The sequence below is a fragment of the Stegodyphus dumicola genome, chromosome 5 (genome assembly GCF_044657685.1).
Source record: "Stegodyphus dumicola isolate Sdum_Otavi_A_Nest chromosome 5, ASM4465768v1".
In the NCBI taxonomy this organism is placed as follows: Eukaryota; Metazoa; Arthropoda; class Arachnida; order Araneae; family Eresidae; genus Stegodyphus; species Stegodyphus dumicola.
In genome coordinates, this window is record NC_140772.1 from 110,736,120 (window position 1) to 110,753,968 (window position 17,849).

At 32.5% G+C, this 17,849-nt stretch overlaps 1 protein-coding gene across 1 annotated transcript; it reads right to left on the reverse strand.

The window, feature by feature from the left end:
• Window positions 1-13,582: 13,582 nt before the first annotated feature.
• LOC118202682 (uncharacterized) lies at window positions 13,583-17,303 on the reverse strand. The gene is made up of 2 exons (XM_035374858.2): window positions 14,479-17,303; window positions 13,583-14,342 (listed from the first exon to the last, which is right to left on the reverse strand). The coding sequence occupies exon 1, from the start codon at window positions 16,318-16,320 to the stop codon at window positions 15,193-15,195; it is 1,128 nt and encodes a 375-aa protein (XP_035230749.1). The 5' UTR covers window positions 16,321-17,303; the 3' UTR covers window positions 13,583-14,342; window positions 14,479-15,192.
• Window positions 17,304-17,849: the final 546 nt, after the last annotated feature.

The following is a 17,849-nucleotide window of genomic DNA, read 5'->3' on the forward strand; positions in this document are numbered from 1 at the left end:
ATATTTCACGGAGTATCAAGCCATAAATCCGTCAGATATTATGACTGCGAATGGGCAATGTATTAAATCAACGGCAATAGGAACTGTTCGTCTTAAAACATTAAATGCTAAACAAAAAATAACTGAAGTTATCTTATCGGAAGTTTTATATGCTCCTGAATTAGAAATGAATTTAATCTCAATTAAGAAAATAACGGAAAAAGGTCTTTCGGTTCTATTTTTGAAGTAAATAAATGTATGATCATGAAGGGAGATCAGATTATTCTAGAATGTCATGCAACTAATAATCTTTACCAAATTAAACCAATCGACAGGAATAATGAACCATCAGCTCATGTAGCATTTCAGTGCAAAAATGAGAACTGTGTTCAACTTAGGCATAGATGCTTTGGTCACAGAACCGATGGCGCGATCAAACAACTTGTAAACAAAGAACTCTCTGAAGGACTTAAACTAGATAATTGTAAACATGATACCCAATGCATTCAGTGCATAAAATGCAAACTAACTGATTTCCCGTATCCAAGGAATCTAAATTCAGTGCATCTAAACCACTAGAACTCGTTCGCACTGATATTTTAAGACCAGTACAATCACCGTCTGTCAGTGAATACCTGTACTTTATAACTTTTATTGATGATTACAGCAGGTTCACAATGATTTACTTACTGAAAAAAAAAAAAAAAAAAAAAAAAAAAAAAAAAAAAAAAAAACTAAGTAATTTCTAAACTAAAACAATAAATTCGAGAGAAAGGTAGAAAAGCTAAGAAGAGGTAACGGTGGTGAGTATACAAGTAAGGAACTTGAAGAATATCCTACAAAACATGGTACAGTCAAAAGTCATTAATTCGGACACCCATAATCCGGACCTCAAAGCTTCAAACTTTCTGCGCATGCGTCGCGTTGACTTATAGCGTAAGGCTGAGAATATGCTTGTGCGCGTGCGCAAAATACGTTTACGAGTGCGCGTTTAATGTATAACGAACGGTATAAGCTAAGCTAAAATTATTTAATTATCTATTTCAGTTAATGTTGTAGATTGCGTTGTTCCTTAATCTTCGAATTGGATCCGGCTTATTATTTTTTGCAGACTGTTAGAGCAATTTTATAAAAGTAAGCTTGAACTTTCGATTATGTCAAATAGAATTTCTGATATATATTTATTAATATGTAAATGATCTACAAAGCGAAAGTATATTTCGAAGTTCATTAAACAAAAAGTGGAATTGCTACAAAAAATGTATAAAGGCATATCCTTTGTTTATCTAAACTTTAACGTTTGTTTATCTAAACTTTGTTTATCTTTAACGCCGCGGCGCCGCGCAATGAATTGGAAGTTGATCTGTCAGCACTATCCTTACCTTCAGAGCAGATGTTTTTATTTTATTTGGCTTATAATTCCTTATTAAATGTAGTATTTCATCTCGATGTACTCCATCTTTGATATGATTTAAATCAAATTCCTCGTCATTATAATTCGCTTCCGATAGCGAAGAAGTAACAGAGGTTATTGAAAACGAAAAAATTTCAATCGACAAATTAGTCGGTATTCTCGACACAGCAATTATAGGACTTGAACAGCGGAACTTGTAACTAAACAAGAAATTATGTCTGTTTAAAGAATTAAAGAGAATGTATTATCACATAAAAAACGAAGCAACTTAAACAACTTATATTGAAAGAAATGTTTAATAAAGTAAACAAATAAATATTAAGCTTTTTTTTTTGTAATTTTGATACCCTTTAGATCATAATTGTTCTTTATTTCATAAATTACGGTTTAATATTTTTAATTTTATAATTTCTGCATGCCATCTTACCATATTTAAACTGATGATCTATAATCCGGAAAAATCGATAATCCGGAATCGCCGAAGTCCCGACGAGTCCGGATTAACGACTTTTGACTGTATAAATCACCAGCTTATTGTACCGTATTGTCCAGCACAAAATGGAGTCAGTGAGTGCAAAAATAGGTCGTTGATTAAGATGACAAGATGTCTTTTAGCTGACTCAGGTCAACCTCACAGATACTGAGCAGAAGCACTGCTGACTGCGAATTTACAGAATTGTATACCTACAAAACCAAATGCAAAAACTCCATGCGAATTATGGAATAACAAAAAACCCAACCTCTCTCATCTGAGGACTTTCGGGTGCAAGGCTTTTGCTTACATCCATAAATCTAAAAGGAGTGAACTAGATGATACTGCTATAGAAGGAATACTTGTCGGGTACAACAGCAGAAATAAAGGCTACAGAATTCCTGGAGACAAAATCATAATAAGTAGATCTGCACAATTTAGTGAAGACACTGAAATTAACGAGCCTGTAAGCATCTCTTTAAACCAGGATGAAGAAAATCCTAAGGAAGAAATAAAAACTGAAGAACACCAAAATGAAGAAATATCAGAACACAAAGAAGAACCTTTGTAACTCAGAAGATCGAACAGAGTGATAAAAGGTAAACCTCCTGATCGCTACAGATTCCATGCAAAATATCCAATCTCCTCCGAATCCAAAACCTGGAAGGAAATTCAAAATTTGGAAGAAAATGGGTAACAGCTGTTCGAGAAGAAATTAATTCACTAGAAGAAAACAACACTTGGGAACTAGTTGATTTACCAAAAGGAAAAAAAAAACAATAGGATGTAAATGGTCTTTCAAAACCAAGCTCAGTGCAGAAGGAAAAATTGAAAGATACAAAGCCAGATTAGTCGCAAAAGAATTTAGCCAAAAGTTTGGATCTGACTATGATGAAACCTTTCCTCCTGTAGTAAAATACACAGCTCTACGAGCTTTTCTATGTGCAGCTTTGTATAAAAACATGTCTGTCAGACATATCAATGTCAAAACATTGATATGTTTTCTTCATAGAGAACTAGAAGAAGAAATTTATATGACTCAACCCGAAGGATACTTAAAAGCTGGAAATGAAAATAAAGTTTGCAAGCTGAAGAAAACTATACTATATGGTTTAAAACAAACCGCTAGAGCTTGGAATCTGAAAATTGGAAAAATGCTTCTAAGCATATCATTTAAACAAAGTAAAGCAGACCAATGCTTGTTTTTCAAAACCATCAATGGAAAATTACCATATATAATATTATATGTAGATGATATGCTTATAGGATGAAAGAGAAGAAGATTTAATGGAAACAATCCAACAATTGAACGCTAAATTGGAAATCAAAAACCTAGGAGAAGTCACCTACTACCTCGGCATAAACATCGAAAGATTTAAAGATGGAACCTTTTCCATTAATCAAAAAAATAAAATCGAAGAAATAATTCAAAAATTGGGACTTCCAAATGAAAACCAACATATACACTAATGGAAACAAACTACTGCAAACTAGAAACTGAAGATGGTCCAGGGTTCATAGCCACATTTTAGTTAAAAAAATAAGCACCTATAAGCACTTTTCAAGCACATTTTAAGAAAAAAAATAAGCACCTGTCTAATTATATCATACACAACTGCATAACCTTAAAAATTAGAATTGTAATTTAAAATATGAGAAATGAAGTACTTACTTATTAAGAGAGAATAAGCATTACCTCAACCATGGAAAATAATAACTTTTTTTTTTTTTTTTTTTTTTAATTTTAAATAATAGTTCAATTTACAGAACTAGTTTACAATGAGAGAAAAAAAAACTATGAAGAACAAAACTATATTACAAGATTTAATGATGAAATTTCAGTTCAAAATAGAGAAAATAAATAATAATAAGGCATATTTATTGTATTCGTTTGGAACCTAATAATAAATACAATTTATTTTTCCACTCATATTGATATTTAAATAATTTAAATCTAAATTCTGAACATTTTCTAAATTTTCATTGTATATCAGTTTTCTCTTAACAGAAATTTCAAGCAAAGTAATTTAAGTAAAAAAGAGGAACATTTCTGAAATCAGAAGACAGAAATTTGCTTCATGCAGCCATCTTTAACAGTAAAAGCTTAACTAACCCGCATACTTGGAATTGGCGAATATTCGGACAGTCGAGCGTAACTTGAAGGAGCGGATGGGGGGGGGGGGTAGACTGTAGCCGCTCTTTAGATTTTTCCGCTAATAAATGCTTTTGACATTTCAATATGTGCATCATATAAAAATAAACCAACGGAACTAAAAAATATTCTGCTTAGCAAGCACAGTAAAACTCTTTCAGTTAGTAAGTAAATGTTCATAAACAAATCTCGGACTGAACATCAAAATTAATTATCTCTGCAAAATATCGCAAACGTTATTGCGCAATACGTGCGCCGTAATTCTTCCCTACGTGATATTACGCAATCGGAATCAACAACTGCCGGTATTGGGATAATAAAGAACTAAATAACTGGGGTGTTTTTCATTCTAATTTTCAACAGACGGCGTTAAATTTCCGGAATAGAATCATTCTTCGCTTGGGTTGGTAGACCGCAGAACTTTTAGTCCTATTCAATCCAGATTGGAAAGTAAGCAAAAAAAAAAAAAAAAAAGTCCGTTGCTTGTTGTGCAGCGAACTGTAACAGTTTCAATATTCAAGATTTTGCGGAGAAAGGGGAGACCTCCCAACCTTCGTGCTGTATAATATATTGGCCAAAAAATGAAATTATTTTGACTATTCGATTACTTTCCCTTTATTTAAGCCATTCCGAATATTATTCCTTAGAAAGCTAATCAGTGTTAAAACACAACCATTTTTGGAACTTTACTATACTTCAGCAGTTACTGCAAATATGTTATTATAAACATTCATACATATGCTCATAATATAAGCATAGCGATCATAATAAACACGAATATGAACTGACCAAGCAGAACGAGAATGCAAATTTTTAAGATCTTGATAGAAATTCAAACGTGTGTAGTATTTGGATGGGAGAAAAAGAATGCCGAATGTAGCGGAATTTTCTACTGCTTTCGCAATTATTTGACCAATAGAACGACGGGCACCTGTCGTGCACACCAAAGATTATGTTAATGCAGAGAAAGGGAGAAAAGCTATTTCCGGGAGTATGACTCACCATCTGACATTTCATATTAGGAAGAAAAGTTGTTTATTTAGTTTCGGCTTTGGTACGGGGAAAAATAGCGCGTTCATTAAACAAAAAAAAAAAAAAAAAAAAAAAAAAAAAAAACACTAAAAGCAAAAAAAAAATAAGCACAAAAAATAAATAAATAAATAAAAAAAATAAGGACTTTAAAGAAAAAGTAAGCACTTATAAGGGCCTTTATATTTTATTTTCAAATATAAGGACTTATAAGGACCGCTACTAACCCTGTGGTCTTCTAGAGGATAATACAGAATATAGACAAGTAGTAGGATCATTATTATATATTGCAACAATCAGTAAACCAGATATAGCATGCGCCGTCAATCTACTGAGTAAAAGAAACGGAAAACATAGGAACATAGATTGGAATGCTGTCAAGAAAGTCATTCGATACTTACATACAACTAAAGACTTTAAATTGATCTTTAACAAAATTCAAGAACCTATACTAACTGCATATTCAGATGCAGATTGGGAAAATGACAGAACAACAAGAAAATCCATCAGCGGATACATATTCAAACTAGGAAATAACTGCACTTCATGGAGCAGTAAACGGCAAAACTGCATTGCACTATCTTCAACTGAAGCAGAATATATTGCAGCAGCTAATACAGCTCAAGGGCTGTTAAATTTGCTTAAAGATTTAGGACTAAGACAAAATCTACCAATTGCTCTTTATGAAGATAACAAGTCACGCATCAAACTTTCACAGACGAAGAAAAATAGCTCAAACATATAGACGTGAAAAGAACAAAACGTAGTATTGACGTGAAATACCACTACTTCTGTGAACTTCAACAAAACGGGGCCATAAGCCTGGACTATTGCAGAAGCTCTGATATGATTGCGGATCTACTCACCAAACTTTAAGCAAGCCTGTGTTCGAGAATCGCTGCAAATGCCGATGCTGGCCATCAAGTAGGGGTGTTTGGTATGCAGATAGTGATGGACTGTCACCAATAACTCGATTAACTGTATGAACTGGAAACCCTACAAAGGTGTTAATTGTGTAACTTGCGTGTTCTTTACTCTTACTTTTCTCACCCCTTCAGGAAAGGACAGTGATATGACACTCTCTATTATATAACTTCCTTTTCAATATATATATTTGAATACTAACGAATCTTAAATCTATTTTCATGTATTAATAAAATATGCGTTTCACTTACAATTTCCGTCTACAACCTGTTTTTGGATTACAAGTTAATTAGCTCTCATCTCACTTGAAACTGCGCTGGATACAAGGTAAGAGGAATCATATTGCTCTCTACTTTTATTAATTTTGTTGCGAAATTTCGAGGGTGGAAAAATGTTTTACAACAAAAAATAGCAATGACGTTTTCACATTTACACTGTGGAAGAAAAAAAAAAAAAAAATGGGACCAACTGGGCCGATTAACAAAATTCAAATTGCGTTGTTCATGTCTCCAAAGCGCGACTTAGGATATATATTAGATTTATATATAGCACTAATCTAACATAATTATTTTGACTCAAAATCGGACTTTTTCTCAAATAAAATACTGATCTTGTTACATACTTCAATTATACTACTCAAATTATGCCTAAAATTCAAGAATTTTAGTTGGCGCTTTTAATTCAGTTTGTGCCAAAAATAGTTCACTTGGGAAACTTCTTAATATGTGGCAACCTATTTTCATTTCCATTTTTACTTAGTGCGTGAGAGGAAAGAAAGGCACAATCATTCCTTCTTTCAAATACAGTCAAAAGTCGTTAATCCGAACTCGTCGGGACTTCGGCGATTCCGGATTATCGATTTTTCCGGATTATAGATCATCAGTTTAAATCTGGTAAGATGGCATGCAGAAATTATAAAATTAAAAATATGAAACCGTAATTTATGAAATAAAGAGCAATTATGATCTAAAGGGTATCAAAATTTACAAAAAGAAAAAGCTAAATATTTATTTGTTTACTTTATTAAACACTTCTTTTAATGTAAGTTTTTTAATTTGCTTCATTTCATGTGATAATACTTTCTCTTTAATTCTATTAAACAGACATAATTTCTTGTTTAGTTACAAAGTTCCGCTGTTCAAGTCCTATAATTGCTGTGTCGAGAATACCGACTAATTTGTCAATCGAAATTTTTTCGTTTTCAATAACCTCCGAGTCACTTTCTTCACTATCGGAAGCGAATTATAATGATGAGGAACTTGATTTAAATCATATCAAAGACCGAGTACATCGAGATGAAATACTACATTTAGTAAAGGATTATAAGCCAAATAAAATAAAAATGTCTGCCCTGAAGATAAGGATAGTGCTGACAGATCAACTTCCAATTCATAGTGGGCCGTGCCGTTTCCCTTCCCCCGCAGAGCAGCGTGAAATTGATAAACATATTTCGGAATGATTAGATAATCAAGGGATATGCCTTTATCCAATTTTTGCAGCAATTCCACTTTCTGTTTAATGGACTTCGAAACATACTTTCGCTTTGTAAATTCTTTACATATTAGTAAATATATATTTATTGGAAATTCTATTTGACATAATCGGAAGTTCAAGCTTACTTTTATAAAATTGCTCTAACAGTCTGCAAAAAATAATAAGCCGGATCCAATTCGAAGATTAAAGAACAACGCAATCTGCAACAGTCACTGAAATAGATAATTAGATAATTTTAGCTTATACTGTTCATTATACATTAAACGCGCATGTGTAAACGTATTATGCGCATGCACACATGTATATTCACAGCCGTAAAGGTATTACGCGTATGCGTAAACGCCTATGTGCGATGCATGCGCAGAAAGTTTTTAGCTTTGAGGTCCGGATTATAGATCATTCCGGATTATGGATGTCCGAATTAATGACTTTTGACTGTAATGTTCTTTATACAGTCAAAAGTCTTTAATCCGGACCTCAAAACTACAAACTTTCTGCGCATGCGTCAACACATAATGCGTTCATGCAAGCCAATATGCTTTGACGCATGCACGTAATACCTTTATGCATGCGTGTACGCATGCATGTTTAATGAATAACGGATGGTACTTGGATATACAGAAGTTGGATATAGAGTTTTAATGAGTAACAGAATAATAGTTGCCAGGCATGTTGACATTATTGAAGAAAGACATAATGTGTGTAGGTTGTGATGACGAAGATGAGAATGATGATACAAATAAGAAGAATGAACCTCAAGAAGTGTCATATGAATCGAGTAATGATAACTCCACGGACAGTGTGATAAATGAAGATGAAACAAAAACTGGAATGAGACCAAGAGGGCAAATCAAACCACCAGTTCGGTTTCATGAAGAATTCGGGTACTACTGTGTTAGTGCAAATTTTTGTGATGCTACAGTTCTAGGTAACTTTGAGGAGGCGACAACATGCAGTGAGGCTGGACATTGGAAAGAGGCAATGGAGAGTAAAATGAACAGTCTTGTTAAAAATAACACTTGGACACAAGTGACTAAACCAGGGGATAAAGCAATTCTAGATGTGAAGTGGGTATTCAAAAGGAAACCAGGTAATGTTTTTAAAGCTAGATTAGTGGTTTGAGGTTTCCAGCAAAAAGATAGTATTGAGAATACTTACTCCCCTGTCATTAAGATGCAAACCTTAAAATTGTTACTTTCATATTCTTGTCAGTATAATTTAAATATTCATCAAATTGATGTTGAAACTGCCTTTTTAAATGGTTATGTTGTGTCTGAGGTTTATGTTAAACAACCACAAGGCTATAATGATAATTCGAATAGAGTGTATAAATTCAAGAAAGCACTATATGGGTTGAAAGAAAGCCCTCGTGCTTGGTATGAGTATTTTAACGAGTATATTGAGAGTCTAGGATTTCGTAGAAGTAAATATGATTATTTTCTTTATGTAAAATCTGAAAATGATGTATTTGTATATATTCTTTTATTTGTTGATGATTTGTTGATATGTTGCAAAGATACTCAGGTAATTAATGATATTAAGGAACAACTACATAATAAATTTTAAACGAAGGATTTAAATAAAGTAAAAAGCTACATTGGAATTGATATTTAATATGATAATGAGAAAAGTAATATTTTAACACTAAGTCAGGAAAATTATATTGAATCTTTAGCTAAACGGTATGGCATTGAAAATTTAAAGCTTTATGATACTCCAATGGAGATTATTCTTAAACTAAGCCAATCTAATTTAAATCAAAATGTCAAATATAGAAATCCAATAGGAGCACTCTTGTATATTAGTCATGGTACTAGACCAGACATATCTTTCAGCATAAATTATTTAAGTAGATTTCAAAATTGTTATGATGAAACACATTTTAAATATGCTTTGAGAGTTTTAATGTATTTGTACTTAAACATCTAAAATTAAACTATAGTAAAAATCTTAAAACTGATATTATGAATTGTTATGTTGATGCTGATTGGGCAGGTGATATTGTTGACAGAAAGTCAACTACTGGGTTTGTTATTGAATTATTCGGTAATCCAATTTACTGGAAATCCAAAAAGCAAAATTGTGTGACAAAATCTTCCACTTTTGCCGAATATATTGTTCTATCTGAGGCTGTGACAGAAATTAATTTCTTAAAAAATGTTGTGAATGATGTTTTTGCTGATATAAATCACCCCATTAAAATTTATGAAGATAATTCAGGAGCTTTAGCCATTGCTAATTATGGGAACTTCACTAAAAATTCAAAACACATAGAAGTTCAATATCATTATGTTCACGAAAATGTTCAAAATGGAATAATTAAAATTGTAAAGATTGATTCAGAATCAAATATTGCAGATATCTTTACTAAGTCTTTAAGAAAGATTAAATTTATGAAATTCAAATAAATTTTGTATACTGTTTATTTAAGTAATGTTTATTTAAATATTTTTGCTTGAAATGAAATAGATTTTGGTAATGTCCTTATGTAAACTAAATTGTGTTTAACTTTGATTTTAACATTTAAGTTAATGAAAGAAACCTTTTTTTTTTTTTTTTTTTTTTAAATAATTTGTGTTAAGTGTTGAATGTTATTGCTTATATCTATGCTTAATTTTAAATGGTAAAGATGAAAAGGTTGCTTATATCTATGTTTATTTGTAATTAGTAAATATAAATGTAAGGAGGCATGTTAGTTTGGTACATTTATATTTACCACGTTGGCAACACCAAGTTTCTCTCTCTCTGCGTGCGAGCTTTGGATGCCGTCATTGTAATGTTGTGCACGTGTTGTTAAGTTTCAATAAAAAATGTGATAAGATACGTTTCTTATATTTTGACTTGCTTCTTCATATGATATCGGTTTACTTAACAACCTGTGCGGTTTATCGTCCTATCCATATGGAATTGATTACCTTATTATCAACTGAATCATTTTTTCAGGCCCCCTTCCTAGAGACTCGGCAGACGAAAAACATACATCACCGTGCATGCGCCGATACATTTCAGCTGCACCTTAATTTTCTTACAGTTGTGTTGTAAATTTGTATATACAGTCAAAAGCCTTTAATCCGGACTCGTAGGGACTTCGGCGATTCCGGATTATAGATCATCAATTTAAATCTAGTAAGATGGCATGCAGAAATTATAAAATTAGAAATATGAAACCGTAATTTATGAAATAAAGAGCAATTATGATCTAAAGGGTATCAAAATTTACAAAAAAAAAAGCTTAATATTTATTTGTTTACTTTATTAAATATTTCTTTCAATGCGTGCATGCGTAAAGCATACATTACGCATAGTCGATATTATAAAATTGCAACCAGAAAAGTATTTGATGTGTATATGTGATATTTATAATGACAAGGAATTTGATTTAAATCATATCAAAGACGGAGTACATCGAGATGAAATACTACATTTAGTAAGGAATTGTAAGCTGAATAAAATAAAAACATCTGCCCTGAAGATAACGATAGTGCTGACAGATCAACTTCCAGTTCATTGCACGCCACGACGTCCTCCCCCCCCCCCCCGCGCAGAGCAGTGTGAAATTGATAAACAGATTTCGGAATGGTTAGAGAAACAAAGGATATGGCTTTATCCATTTTTTGCAGCAATTCTACTTTTTGTTTGATGGACATCAAAACATGCTTTCGCTTTGTTGATCCTTTGACAGCTCCAGATTCAGAAACTCTTTTTGACATAATCGAAAGTTCAAGGTAAATTTTTATAAAATTGCTCTAACAGTCTGCAAAAAATAATAAGCCGGATCCAATTCGAAGATTAAGGAACAACGCAATCTGCAACATCAACTGAAATAGATAATTAGATAATTTTAGCTTAGCTTATACCATCCATTATACATTAAATGTGCATACGTAAATGTATTATGCGCATGCGTAAAGGCATTATGCACATGCATAAACAGCATTTATGCATGCGCAGAAAGTTTGTAGCTTTGAGGTTTTTATTATAGATCATTCCGGATTATGGATGTCCGTATTAAAGACTTTTGACTGTAGTAGATGCGAAGATAAAATGTTGGTGTTAAAAAGTGTTGTTTCAGTCTTTTAGAACCTGTAAGTTATTTATTAAGCAACACAATCAAAGACCTGAATGTTTCTAAACACACGGAAGTCGATTGGTATAATTTTCGTACGGAAATATGTATTCATGTTATGATGAGGGATAGTTGCAAGATTGGAGAAGTGGGAAAGGTTGTTGAGATTGACGAAAGTCAGTTTGTGAAAATGAAGTATGGAAGAGGCACGCTTGTGAAAGGAAGGTGGATGTTTGGAGGAATTGAGATACACAAAGATGTTTTTTTTAGAGTGGTTCCGAATCGAATGAGTACTTGCTTGCTTGATGTAATTAGTGAATGGGTGTTGCCTGGCGCCACAATGATTTTCGACTGTTGGGCCGCCTATAAATGTCTGGAAGATGAAGGATTTCGGCATTTAGAGGTAAACTACAGTTTGACATACATGTGCCCAGTAACAGTTGCACATACTAATAGCATTAAGGGTGTGTGGGCAGGAATCGAACGATTTCTTGGAAGTTCTATATATCGAACTGAAGATATGTTTGATTCATATCTGTATGAATTTATGTGGAGAAAACATCATGGCCACTCCGCTAAAAATGATGTTTTAAAATTATTTTTTGCTGATATCGCAAGAATTTATCCCTCCACTCGACGAGATCCGACACCTGAAGAATTTTATAAAACACCTTTTCAGGATGATGTTTCAGACATCAATATTCCCGAGCCACACTAATAATAATTTAAACAATAAGTGAGGATGTTGGGGGATACAGCCTTTTTTACGTTCAGTAAGTGAAAGTATTTTCAGTGCTTTGTAACAATTTTAAGTGTTTGAAACTTACTATGTTTTTGAAACGATTTTTAGTTTTTAAATTATTATGTTTTTGGAAGGATTCGATTTTCATTTTTTAAAATTATTTGAAAGAATTTTAATTTTTCACTGTTTTATAATGATTTTAAGTTTTTGAAACGATTTTTAGTTTTTACTATTGTATGTTTTTGGAAGGACAGGATTTTCATTTTTAAACATTTTTTGGACGTGAAAGTATTAATTTTTCAAAGTTTTGTAAGGATTTTATGTTTTTTAAACTTACTATGTTTTTGAAATGATTTTAGTTTTTAAAGTTATTAGGTTTTTTTAAAGGATTTCCAGTTTTTAAAAATTTGTATAGGTGAATGTATTTTAATTCTTCAGGGTTTTGTAACGATTTTTAAGCTTTTGAAGCTTACTATGTTTGTTTTTTAAAATTATTATGCTGTTTTTAAAGGATTTTCAGTTTTCAAAATTTTGGTTCCACTTTTATTTTGTATTTATTTTACCTGTTCACCATTGTCAATGTCACGCCTTGCGTAGTGTCTTCTGGAGGGGTTGCAAATCCAGGGGACAAGACGTGAGAGCGTGCCAAGTTGGCAATTTTAAAAAACGTGCCAAGCAGTGGGCGCTTCTGCACTTTCCCCAAAATAATAATAATAAAATATGGTTACCATAACACTGGAATAAAAGAATTGATTTTGGGTTACCAGAAAATGAGTACTAATGTCTGTTTTAGGCAACAAGTCAACCAACACCCTTTTCTACACTAAAACCTTGTATTAAACTGCACTTAAAAAATTCATTCCATAATCTGCATTTTACATTTGTATTAATTAGAATTCACTCTTCATCTTAAGAAACTTTTCAAATAATTAAATAGAACTTAAAATACATAGGTTGAAACATTTATAAGAAACTTTTAGAATTTATTTTAATAATTACTATTTTAATAACTTTAATATTTTTATTGATTTTGCACTTACGACTAAATAGCTTAGAAGAAAACATTCATGGCTATAATTTTTAAGAATTTAAAGTTATTATATAAAATAAGCATATTAAAATACATCAATGTTACTTTAATGAGTTACAAGAAATAATATTTTAAAATAATTTGGTGAAGTCTAGTTATTTCTATGAGCTTTCTATTTTACGAAAATCTATTAGGCCTCATTCCAGAACAGGATAATACTTTAATTAAAAACCATAGAATTAAACCATTATTAAAACCCTAGAATAGACAGAATCCCAGATATGGCTAGGTTCTTTTTATCTCCAAAGTTTACATTGTTATGGGATAGATTTGAGGAAATTTTTTGACTTCACTTTCTTATAATAATTCGTGGCAAAGTTTGAAAACTGGGCATAAGTTTCAAGATGAAACTGAGGCAATCCTTTGGTATGGGTACAGATAAACGTATGGGAGACACCAGCAATGTACTATGGGCCACTGGTAATGCCTTACCAAAGTTACTAGCCCTTAAGCTAATCTTTTGGTATGCAAGTCTTCATGCTTATGAAATATGTGCATTCTTATAAGTTAAAAGTTGAGTTTCTCTCATCACTGAAAGAAAAAAAACATCTTTAATCCAAATATGGCCTCATTCAAAATTTCACTGAAAACATTTGTGAGAAAATATTTAGTTTTCCCAGCAAAATTTGTGGTAATTCAGGTACTGGTTTTATGAATATTATATATTTAAGCTTCTGATACTGGATCTGGATAGGCATGGTCTTCAGTATTTGTTCACCATTCAGTACCTAGTACATTATTTCATGATAGGCACAAAAAAGATATTTCCATCACTAATGGCACAACTATGATTGGCATTTGCTTTAACATCAGAAGCAGCCAAGTTTAACTTACTTCACACAGGATGCTGCAATTCAAGATGTATCATCTGTTAGATCACCATTATACAGTGATATATTTGAACTAAGAACTGAAATTGCAGGTACCTGGAGATTACAAGAGGAGAGTAGAGACTTGCATGCTGTGTTGGGTTGATTTGCCTAAAAATTCAATTACACATTTTTAATTCCTTGTATAATAAATATATGTTTGTTAACATTAAAATATGTTTTGTACAAACTTGAAGTGATCATTTCGATTAATACTCGTAAGAAGAATTAAATTAAAGAAAATTACCCAATGGCTCATGCAAAAGGTAGGCAAATTTTATATTTCTGTCTCTGATTTAGTGTGAGGCATTATTTTGCAGGCATTCAATTCTGTCGCTTGATGTTATTGAACAGACGGAGAAAGTGCAGAATCACCCACTGCTTGGTGCATTTTTAAGAAATGCAGAAACTCTGTATCCATGTACACATTGACCTATTTTCACTTAAAAAAAATCAGAGAATTTCACAAACTCAGCCTTGCGCACTCCCTTGACTTTGTCCATGTACACATCGATGTATTTTCACTTAAAAAGGTCAAAGGGATTTGACAAAAATCCAATTCTTCTCTTGTAAAAAGTACCAAATAAGTGAGCAAAGTCTGCACTTTACCCAAACAGACTTGGCCTCACATAATAAAACAACATACACAAATCCTTGTAGTATCAGCAAGTAAAAGTTGCTCTTAGCATCAGCTCAAAAAGATGGGAAGTTTTTCTTCTGTGCAGATAAATATACTGCTTCTAAATTCTTCAGTTCATATGACTTACATAGCTCTCCTAGGCATGTACATTTAAATCACTCTTACACATTTTACATAACTTACACACAAGGTTTCTATGCTTGTTTAAATTAATCTTTTAACTAAATCACTTCTTATATTCTTTACACACATGAAGTTCTCTCCTCTGTGAATATGCATAAAAAATGCTCCTTTAAATGGCCTTTCAAATAAATAACTTCTTCACACATGAGGTTTCTCTCCTGTGTGAATAAGCATATGTCTGTTTAAATATTTTTTAACACTAAATGACTTGTTACATATTTCACACACATAAGGCTTCTCTACTGTGTGAATAAGCATATGTTTGTTTAAATAATTTTTTACACCAAATGACTTGTTGCACACCTTGCACACATGATGTTTCTCACCTGTATGAATAAGCATATGCTCATTTAAATGATCCTTTTGTCTGAATGACTTGTTACATACCTCGCACACATGAGGTTTCTCTCCTGAGTGAATAAGCATATGCGTGTTTAAACTAGTTTTTTGACTAAATGACTTCTTACATACTTCACACGCATGAGGCTTTTCTCCCCTGTGAATAAGCAAATGCTCCTTTAAATGACCCTTTCGACTGAATAATTTCTTACATATCTCGCACACATGAGGTTTCTCCCCTGAGTGTATACGTATATGCATGTTAAAACTACTTTTTTGACTAAATGATTTCTTACATACTTCACATATATGAGGCTTCTCTCCACTGTGAATAAGCAAATGATCCTTTAAATTACCCTTTCGTCTAAATGACTTGTTACATACTTCACATACATGAGGTTTCTCCCCTGTGTGAATAAGCAAATGCTTCTTTAGAGCAATCTCTTGATTAAATGAATGCTTACATACCTTACATACATGAAGTTTCCCTTGTGAGTGAACATGCATATGCATGTTTAAACTTCTCTTTTGACTAAATGAGCTCTTACATACCTCACACACATGAGGTTTCTCTCCTGAGTGAACATGCATATGCATGTTTAAACTACTTTTTTGACTAAATGAGTTCTTACACACCTCACAAACATAAGGTTTCTCTCCTGTGTGAATTAGCACATGCTTGTTTAAGTTATCTTTTAGTCTAAATGACTTTTTACATACTTCACACACATGAGGCTTCTCTCCTGTGTGAATAAGAATATGTTTGCGTAAATTACTCATTTGAGTAAATGGCATTTTGCACGTTTCGCACATAAGAGGTTTTTTTTCTGTATGAATGAACATGTGTTGTTTTAAATTTGTCTTTTGACTAAATGATTTGTTACAAACCTCACACACATGAGGTTTCTCTTCTATATGGGTATACATGTGCTCTTTTAAAATATTTACTTCAGAAATGATTCATTACATATCTCTTAGAATTTGAAGCTTCTGCAATATATAAGATAACTATAACTGACAGCACTTATATCACAGAACTTGCTAAGTACATGATGATGCTGATGCTCCACAAAAATGTAAAACTGCCTGCTTAACAGGAATTTCACCTTAAGCAGTTTCTGTGTGCTTCATTCTAACTTTTTTTTTTTTTTTTTTTTTTTTTTTTTTTTTATGCAATGCAGATGATTCGCTTTATAAAAGTATCATTACATATTACACAAAAGACAACCAGCATGTTATATATCGGCCCTGACTTCCAGGAACACCTCAGTGAAACCAATTTATTACAATTCACAGGCATATGATTTCCTGTGCGATTATATATATATATACGTTTAATTATGAAATTTTGCCATACATGCATATATGGAAACATGAAGCTTTAATTTTTCAAGAGTTGTTAGTTAACCAGAGCTTAAGTGTTTAAAAATTTTACTTATTTAAAAGTGCTATATCGTTCCCACATTTTACAGTAGACATTCTATGAAGTACTTTGATGCAAAACAACAAAACTTCATATAAATTTATAACAAAATCAGTTCATATGTTTCAAGATTCAATTATTGCACAAAACCATTATAGACAAATTTTTCTGAAATCCTGGATTTTTTCAGATACCTGCTTCCAGTTACGACAAAATCGCTAGTTTTAAATACTACGGCGTTTACCTAAAAATAAATATGAATAGTAGCTAGTATAGGTTCATATCTTTATCCAACATTTAGATTATATCAACCATAATTTTCATGAAAAAGACATTTTCGTTGCTGTTCTGCGTAGCGTATGGCATCAAGTTCTTTAATAATACATGGCATATTTTTCGGCCTTGGCCTATCCGCAAATACAGCGCTTTCATACACAAGCGTTTAGACCCCAAACCTCACTTTTGCTCATCACCCGGTTGCGTAATTTTACTTCCACCCTAGGAAACGCAACCCGCGACTAAATTTGGCGATTTATCAGGCCTTGGCGAAATTGTGACACCAAGCCAAAGAATATGTATTGTTAAGAGGGAAAGCTTCGCAGCAGCAGGAGTGGCTCGCTTATTCACAAAGCCTACAGACCGTTTCTGCTGCTGTTTGCTCCGATTGGTTAAAACAGGAAACGTAGGGTTACAGAATCTAGTGTTTGGCAGGCGACTTTTGGTTCATCGCCTTTACAATTTGTGTTTGAGCCAAAGAATCTCCTTAGAGATTCTTTGTTTGAGCGTCATGTACCAAAAAGTGGGCATAATCCATCGGAGAAACCGCAGCTCAGCGGTAATAACGAGCGCGGAAAAAGTCTCAGGCTTCTAAATCGCCGGTTCTATCCCCGCTCGTAGCTTTCTTAAACTCTGCTTTGTACGAATTTATTTTAATTTTAACTTTATTGAATGACTGTCTTTTCGCCTTCGGGTGTGGTGTTAAAAATTAAACGCCTTTATTTTTTGTATATTTTGTTAATTTTAATTTTTCTTG